Source organism: Branchiostoma lanceolatum, chromosome 7 (genome assembly GCF_035083965.1).
Source record: "Branchiostoma lanceolatum isolate klBraLanc5 chromosome 7, klBraLanc5.hap2, whole genome shotgun sequence".
Taxonomy (NCBI): Eukaryota; Metazoa; Chordata; class Leptocardii; order Amphioxiformes; family Branchiostomatidae; genus Branchiostoma; species Branchiostoma lanceolatum.
The window spans coordinates 7,191,007-7,200,469 of NC_089728.1; the positions used below are offsets into that span (position 1 = coordinate 7,191,007).

The window sequence follows — 9,463 nt, forward strand, 5'->3', positions numbered from 1 at the left end:
TACCTCGCTATTGGTTAGTTTTACATTATATGATTAAAGCCCATCCCCGTGTTAATGGTATAGTTCAAACAAAAATGGCGGACGAAATATCGAAAAGAAGTCCTGTGAGTCGAAGAAAACACGTTTTCACGATTTGCGTGCGTACGTAGTCAAGGTATGTCAGCGTTTCTTTTTACATCTCAACACATCGCTGTCATTGAGTGTCGTTTCACCTGGCTGCAGTGGCGTTGTGGTTGTTGATTGCGCGTAGTAAGTTGTGTGGGGAGGGGGGTGGTTTCGGATTTGCTCGTCAGGCTCAGAGTAGAGTAGAGTAGAGTAGAGTAGAGTAGAGTAGAGTAGAGTAGAGTAGAGTAGAGTAGAGTAGAGTAGAGTAGAGTAGAGTAGAGTAGAGTAGAGTAGAGTAGAGTAGAGTAGAGTAGAGTAGAGTAAAAACTGACAAGGAGGTTTCGCTATGGCAACGTCTGTGATCGATAGTTAAGCATAAATGTAACTTGTAAATTCGTACTTTTCATAAAGGCTAAGGCTGAATGTCAATAATTGTTTTTGGTTGATTGCCAAGGAGCCCTATTCCTGTCAATAAAAAATTTTTTGCACTATTGACAGGATAATTTTTATCAAGGTCTCGGTTCAGAGTTTTTTTTTTACAATTCGGGGCCGACCTGACTCGTTCACAGAAAAGCAATAGCGCTTTTCCAAACATCCTTTTTTCGGCCGATTCAATGTTTCCGATGGATAGGGGTGACTTGTCTTCGAACGACAGACGAATTTGATATTTTCTGTGGAAACGTCATTTTTAGTGAAAACCGTCACTAAAAGCAATTTTTATCCCCAAAACTGCTATTTTTAGGGCATTCTTCCAAAGCCGCTGGAAGGAAAATAAGAGTTTTCCTTGGATAATGACTGATATGGGAATAAAGGCCATCATTCTGTCTGTGCAATTTGGAAAAATGAAAAAAATGGTGAGGATACGTTTTCCGCAATCCCCGATGGTACGAAACCACGCAAAACGCACATAGAACGCACGATTCGGGTAATCAGGCGACAAAGCCGCGTTACCGTCATCGCGCACTAATACCAGGAAGTACCCGCGGACGACCAAAACTCGGAAACCGTAAAACGCTACGAAGATCGGGCTTTTCAGGAAATATAAAAGATAACGCACTGCTTTAGCGATAGCCGAAAAATCGGGAGCCAAAACTACCGAGAAAACCTAGGATTTGCGTCTTATTTTAGGATCTATTTGGCCATTGTGTCAAAACAATTCCGAACCGGAACCTCAATAGTCAATGTCACCATATGTTGAATATGAGACATTGAAACAGGCAAGAAGAAGCCTTCTTCACCGAGTCGTCCTAAGGTATTTTCTGTATTATTTGCCCTGTTTTCTCCTTGATCCAACAAAAATGTCATCCTAGTTAGTTCCAGTGCCAGGCTTTCCTTTCACCAACCAAAAGTTGAAGAGAAAGCCTGGAACTAATTAGGATGACATTCTGCCTACCAACAAACCAGCTAGATCTGTAATTTACAATGCAGAACATGTACAGCATCCTATACTATAGTTTTCCAAAACCATCATGTAGTCTTTGTGGCACCCGACATCAGCATCGCTGCCTGGGTGATGTGTGTATTGCTGTGTTGCAATTTCAATAAATAATTAAATGTAGTTTTCCCTATTATTTCCTAAGTAGATGTACTGACTCCGACTGAGTGATGGAGGTTGAGGAGATCTGTCCTCCCATCAGTCACCTGGAGGAACCTCCCCGGGGACAGGTCACATGTGACGTGGAGGGGTGTGGTCAGACTGTAGCCAACCAATCAGCTCTCGGCATGCACATGGCCAAGAGACATGGCTTACCAAGGGTAATTCAATGTTATATCTAGGAATGAATCCAATTAACGTATTCCCCAAACCTTTTGCAAGAACACTTTGATTTACCATTGAGCGTTGCTGACTTCCCAGAATTTACCATTTTGCATTGCTAGCGCTGCCAGAATCCCCCCATGCAAATAATTGAATAACAGTGATCAGACTGTCCTTCCACAAAACAATGCTGGACTTAATGGCCACCGGATGTTTTGTCCCATCTTACTGCAAGGACAAGGTACCCTGTAACCTGTCAGTTAACACAATCCACATTGTACCCACAGTCCATGGACAAGGATTTAGCACCTTTCACAAAAGGGAAGAAGAAGAAGACAACGAAGCACTTCTACTGCCCTGTAGCTGACTGTGAGCGGAGGCTGGGCAGCAGGAGACCGTTCACCTCCATGTTCCTCATTAAACAGGTGTGTACAATGCTTCTAAGTCTTTGACAGTTCTGTAAAAGAAAAATGTTCATTGTTTTTTACAGTATTGTCTACACTATTCTAATCATCTATTCTGTTCAAGCGTCTATGGTTGTCATGCAGGTTTAATAATATAGGGTGGTTTATAAATTGTATGATGTGTACTAGTTTCAGTTGTTGGCAACACTGACATCATCATGTGAAATAGTTTTAAGAAAAGTGTAAAATATTGCTGTTGCAACAGCATAAAAATGGTGGAAGGCCACAGTACTAGCATCTCCTTTTTCTTCAATCAATGTTTGTGTAATCATTATTCACGATTCAGGCTTCAAGTTGAGTTTTAACGATAACATTTTTCCTCAGCATTATGCCCGTATGCATGCAGAGAAGAAATTCCACTGTGCAAAGTGTGGGTTTGGCTTTGCCTTCACAAGAGATCTGGAGAGACATGAGAAGACATGTGGTCAGATCTGGCACTGCAGCTGTGGCTGTCCCTACACCACAATGGAGGCTCTGTGGACACATGCTGCCAGGAAGGGGCACTCTCTTCCAGACAATTTACTGAAGAAGGATGACTCTAAAGCGTGAGTTTTGTTACCAGGTTCATTTAATGTTCTTTTCAGTCCTGTCCCTTTTAAGGGGAGAACAAAGAAACTAATGACTGTTAATTTTGTAATTCCAGACAAAATGCAAAGAGAAAGTCTCAGTCTACTCCTCAGTCACAACCTCTCAAGGTCATTGTGATCTTGCCCAATCAGGTGCAAGGTACACATCCTCCTACTGCTGCTTCATTACAAGAACAGCCATTGGTCCATCCATCTGACCAATCAGGTGGTGTGACTAGGTCTGAGCCTGTTTTCATTGGACAGCATAATACACCATCATGCAACCAATCAGAGAGCTACTATCAAGGGCAACCAGCTTGCCACACCACTTTTTGTTCTGTGAACAGGAATCAGTTACCATGTGCAAAGATTCCATCATTACAGCTCAGAAATGCTTCCTCCAAAACAGAACAGAAAGAAAAACTTGTAGCTGCTACTAAGATAAGAAGATATGTCCAAATACTGCCCAAGCCCAAGGTACCTACCATAGCTACTCATGCTGTCTCTGGTAGTAATAAGTCATCACAAAATTCTTTGACATCTGTAAGATGTGAGACAGCTGTGCAAGCCACGACTACTTCCGTGTGTGAAGTAGGGATACAGACTGCTGCGCCGAGTTACATCAAGAGAAGACAGAGGATTGCTAGACAGAAGGAAAACAAGGTGGTGGACACTCGAGACGAGGGCACTCAAACAGCAGGCAGAAAACGAACATCCGAGAAACTTGTCACTCAAAATGTGCAGACTGACTGTATACCTCTCAGTACCCAAATTGCCAGCAGACGGTTAGAGAACCTTGTCACTCAAAATGTCCAGACTGACTCCATTCCTCTGGACACACACAGTGCCTCCAGGAGACTTGAAAAGCTTGTGACCCAAACTATTCAGACAGACAGCCATCCCTTGCATATGATGCCCCCATCATCATCATCGTCGGTCCCCATGCCCCCAGTGCAGACACAAACAGACTTGTTTGTGCAAAGGTCGTCCACAGCTGTCCAGGCACAGCTCAGCCCTCCGATGTTGAGGGGTGTTTCAAATGCATGGATGCAGGTGGGAACGCCTCTGAACTACACCACCAACGTGCAGACGCAGACGTCGCGCCCCCAGAACTGTCACACACAGACTCCGTACCTACAGAACCCACAGTCTGCAGTTCTGCAGAACACTAGAGATAGCTTTGGGTTCCCGGGGCAGTTTGCAGGTTACCCCAGGGAACAGTTGCCCATGCAGCAACAGCAACCGAGTGCGCAGACATGGATGACTGTCCCAAGTCTCACCAATCCCCTTGTCTCACAGATGTCCAACATGGGGGATGGAAACGTGCTGCTGCCTTCATTTATTCAAAGCGTACCTCAATCCTCAGACAGTTTCCTGAGCGGAGGTACGCAGACAAACGCAATGTTCCAGGAGGCAGGATCCCTGTCCAGTGCTCAGACCCAAACCCTGCCCCTCCCTTCTGACATTGAAGCCATGATCTTTGAGCATACATCCACACAGACACTCGAGTCCAACAGTATCGGCATCGACAACACCGGAGCCGACTTGTCCTCTGTGGAGTTCTCCAGCATGGAGACTCAGACGACTGACCTTGACTTTGACATTGAAGACTTTCTCCTCTTGAACGACAGCCAGACCCAGACTAACCTGTCGTTTGCCTACCAGGACATGGAGCCGTTACACTCATACACTCAGACTGACCCTGAGTTTAACCTTCACGACCTGTTGATGTCCCAGCCTAACACAGACCTCCCACTTCCACAGCAGTCCTCCGCACACACACAGACCATGCAAAACACTGCCGACAACTTCCTGTCCAACATGCAGACACAGACGGTAGCTAACAACGGCTTCCTGTTCCCCGAACTGGAGCTCACGGACATGGAGACTCAGGCAGGGTCCAGTTTTGTGGGAGGGGGGTCCGGAAACGCTCAGACTCAGACGACTATGGACAGTGAGCAAGTGGACACACACACTCAAACGTTATTGTCGGAGTTTGGATTTTTACAGTAACTCTTAGGGAAATAAGTATATTATTATATATATATATGAAAGATAAGGTGATAATACTTATGTTTATGTACTGTAAATCACTTTAATATAGCAGTCAGTAATTTTAGCGGTTGGGGGAAAAGGGAGTAGTTCACTGCATTCAATTTTAATGGTGGGAACAAACATTACTGTCTCAAATATTAGTGATCAAATATTTGCGATAATGAAATTTTAGCGGTTGAATAGTGACCGTTGAATTAGCAGTTAAGAAATCAAGAATTACAGTAATCATTATTTTTTCTGTGATTGAGGAAAGATTGTACTCCCTTCTGCAGCTGAAAGGATAGTGGTATTTGTAATAAACTCAGTAAAAGCATCTTTGGTTTTAACATACGTAAAGGTACATATAAAATGGTCAGTGATAACTATACAGGATCAAACTTCAAAGCAGTTCTGTCTTTTTTGATAGGTAAGTGTTCTGGAATGTTGTAGATGTTATCAATCTGCTAGTGAGATGCCTATGCTGTCACACCTTCCAGAAAATATAGTTGACAGTTGGTGAAAGCTTCCAACAATTTTAAAACTTTATAGCACATCTGTTTTGCACAAAAGACAAGACTTTCAACATTGTACAAAACAATTATCAATACACATTTTCTTTCAGTTTGTGAGTCTCATAACACTATGATGATTGACTCTGAGTACAGACTCTTTAATTTCAGTGTGTCTGTTTGTGTTGATGTGTATCCATAGTTATTTGGATATTGGTATACTCATGAGTGACAAGAAGTGAGTGAGTGGAAAATGACAGCAACAGTTAGAGTTGCCAAATTTGCAGGAGGTAGTTTGGAGGTGGTAAAACTAGTATAGTTGTCAATCAGATATAACAGTCCAGGTCATGGGGTCAATCAAAGAGGCTACTAATAATGATTCATGGGGAGGAACTGTTTTTGGTCTGTTTGTGTTTTTGCAGTTAAACATGTACAATATACTATTCATATTCGCTGTAGAGTGACAGGAAGTGATCAATGGATGGATGTAATCTTAATCAAAACCTAATGCATAATCAGTGTATATGTACACCGCCATCAGAATAACACATTGTATACATGCCATTACTTGTCAAAATCTTATACTTCACATGGAAAGCAGACTCGACATTGTAACACTTCAGTCCATTCGATATTATTAGGTACACAGTACGTCACATGCTCTTACTTCTTGCCGTCAACAGCACAGATTTGAATGGCTTTTTAGGCAATTTTCAGAAATCCTTTCTGTTCCTGAACATCCGGCCTTGATGTCCTGTCTTCCTATGACGTCAGTCACTATAAAAGGGTTTCTGTAAGTAGTTATAACCGTCCTCTTCCATTAAGAAATTCAAGGATACGCACTGACTACGGCACTAAGTGGCTCTGAAAGGATGGGTGTGTGAAGGTTTGCTTTAGTATGCGTTATTGTAACAAGGTATTGTGTGAAAGAAAGTGATGGACTACTTGGAGGTATTGTTTCCGTTGTGGGGGTGTCTGTGTTTCCGAATATTTGTGATTAGTACAAATGTATAACTTTAGAACATATGGGTGGATTGTGATGATATTTGTTATGTGGGTAGGTGTTGGGAAGACAAATGTCAAGGTCAATTATGGGGCCCGGGTGCGTGACCTTGGTATTCCAGCAAAACTTTCGGTTTTTGTGCTGGACATGATATTAGCCGTGGCGACTCTTTAATCGGGTATATTTTGCTGTATGTCTAAAGACTCTTTAACCCTCAAACCACCGTAGCTTTTGTACGACTAATCTTACCGTATGGGGTCAAAACTGACCCCACAATGTTTTCTACAAATGCAGCTTTATTGGTGACTATTTTTGTGGTCGGTATATATGTTTAGTTGAGTAATCTATAAGGGACAGTTTGACATGATTAGGTGTGAATGACTTCTGCTTATTATCATAATTTATGCAAAAATAGGGAACATCGTCTTTTGCAACTAACGCTATTCACACAAGCGGGCTCTTTTGAGGCCTGCGCCAACACTTGATGTCATATAGCATCTGAATGTCTTACGTTAGAACAACCAAACTTGGTCACCTTTTCTAAAATTTCGTTGGCAACAATTTGAATTTAATCAATCAATTAACTAATCAATGTTTTCATGTTGCTATGGCAACCGGTTTCTGAGAGCCATATTTGGAAAATGTCACCAATTTTGGATTTTACAATGTAATTCTAGGGCTTTCTTTGTAAACTGCACTTATTTTCTTATATCAATACCAACCAATGTAATTCACTATCACTTTTATGATTTACTATTCATAGTTTATGCATATTTGATTACGTCATCGGTCAAAATCAAAGATGGCGGACGATATAATTAGATTAGCTATAACCGGCTATTTCAATCTCAAATCTCATCATTACCATGTTTATTCAAACAGAAACAATCTTATATAAACGTTTTGGTCCATTTTTATTGTGTTATTAGGTTATATGATGAAAACATGCATTTAAAATAATTCAAAATGGCGGAACCAAGATGGCGGATTTCGCTAGTGTAACCCGATATGAATATAGGTTTTATGACGTCATTTTGACGTCGTTCCTGTTGCCATCTACATATAACGTCTTTGGATACATCATGATTTATCATACAGAATTTCTATTTAAGTTTTATCGTGTACCTTTGAGTTATATGGAAATACCCAATTTGTTTGTTTTCGTCAATAAAATCACATAAATGACGTCATAATACGTCGCAACGTCAGTAATCTTTACGTTCATTAAGAAAAAATGTTTTTTTTCACGTTTCTACAAAATTAAAATTTGCAACTATGATCATAATAATCCTTATCATACATGTTAGAGTCAATTCCACATCACCGAGAGGGTGTTTGTTGCCTTTTGTTCTAACATTTACAAAACCTTTGTAACAATCTATGTGAGATAAGTAACTGTTAAGAACAATTTCCAACATTTATTTGATGTTCTAGATATTTTCTTCTATGTTCCAACAGGTTAAACAAATTTCCAACATTGAACACATTATTTGTATTAGTTTCTAAACTGTTGCAACATAGATTGATCATTAATTTGAACATGTTCCAACATTCTACAAAAATGGTATAACTGGGTCAGTGGGCTGGGAACAGGGCGATTCACACATCCCTTCAAAGTATAGGGGATTATCCCTGGGTGCCATGCATAGACACCTTAAGACAAAATAGTTGCCAGTGTCCAGACGTGAAATCTAAAAATATACAGAGGCAGACAATAGAGCGTGATTAGCACCTACTTTTATGGGGGCAATAACCCAAATCTACCATTTTGAGAATGATGCAAAATGTTGGAACATGTTCCAACAGTGAAACAATCACACAGATGTTTGAAAATTGTTCTAAATAAAGAGATATTTGTGCAAATACTTTCATAATATTTCCAAAATATATAGATGAGTTCAAACATGTTCAAACTTTCATTTCTAATTGTTTGAACAGTCTGGAATTATTTTGACTGAAATAGTCTTTTCTCTCAAATTGTTCAAACTTATTAGCAATATCATCTGAAAACCCTCTCGGTGACATGGAATTGACTCTACTAGATGACAAGTATCAAACAATAGGGAATATGAGTGCAGAATTTGCTGGGGTCAGTTTTGACCCCACTGGACCATGCGTAAACTTTCTAAGATAACTTAATCAACAATGAGCCAATCTCGGTAAAAACATGTGAGAAGTTATAAGACATGTATACAAACAAACTCATAAAAGGAATTTTGTTTTCGACTCGAAATGTCAAAATGACACATGTTTATATACGCCTGGGGTCAGTTTTGACCCCATACGGTGGTTTGAGGGTTAAAAGAGTCTTTAGACGTACAGCAAAATATACCCGATTAAAGAGTCGCCACGGCTAGACATGATATGATCTTGTTTCTGCTTTCGTCGATTCTTGGTCGTCCTCACACAGGCCACATTTGTGATGCACATTTCTGCATATTTCACAGGTCACATCCTGCCCAAACATCACACCACAGACTCGCCCATCGATCATAGTAAAGGACTTCAGTAAACAGTTAAAGGTCGTCCGATCCTGTTTGTGCCAGGTCTCGCCTAAAATCGATCTTCCGTCTCCGGATTACCATTGTCCCCCGTTCTTTTGAGCGCCAGCCCTTCTCAGCGTTGCTCTTTGGAACTTTTTGTCCACATTCGCCGAAATGGAAAATGCGATTTCAACCGAACATGTTGTTTGGGTTACTAAAGGAGGATTTGATTGACGTCATTGGAATTCATTACAAAACTTCGTGGCACAAAGCATTGATGGCTACTTGGAATGAGAACCCACACATCTAGTAGCCGCATAGATTTGAGTGTTTAAACGGTCCTCGCACACAGCACAACAATCGATCTGCCGACGAGTTTACGTATTCTAAATGGTCCGGTATTCTCTCAATCATTGCGCGATTTTCGCACGTCACTGAGCCCCCTTTTGAATATATTATATGGTAGATTTTCACGCAAAAAATTCACGCGACCCTCTGTCGATTTTGAAATCGACTGACCTTCTGGCGATCAACAAATACGGG

The 9,463-nt window shown here is 41.0% G+C and overlaps 1 protein-coding gene across 2 annotated transcripts; it reads left to right on the plus strand.

The window, feature by feature from the left end:
* The first annotated feature begins 43 nt into the window (after positions 1-43).
* LOC136438938 (ATM interactor-like) lies at positions 44-5,323 on the plus strand. 2 transcript variants are annotated; one of them, XM_066433973.1, is made up of 5 exons: positions 44-154; positions 1,689-1,860; positions 2,149-2,286; positions 2,650-2,870; positions 2,969-5,323. In XM_066433973.1, the coding sequence occupies exons 2-5, from the start codon at positions 1,711-1,713 to the stop codon at positions 4,902-4,904; spliced, it is 2,445 nt and encodes an 814-aa protein (XP_066290070.1). In that variant the 5' UTR covers positions 44-154; positions 1,689-1,710; the 3' UTR covers positions 4,905-5,323. The 2 variants fall into 2 exon arrangements, with proteins under 2 accessions (XP_066290070.1, XP_066290071.1); XM_066433974.1 differs by having other exon boundaries at positions 45-154; positions 1,686-1,860.
* The last annotated feature ends 4,140 nt before the right edge of the window (positions 5,324-9,463 follow it).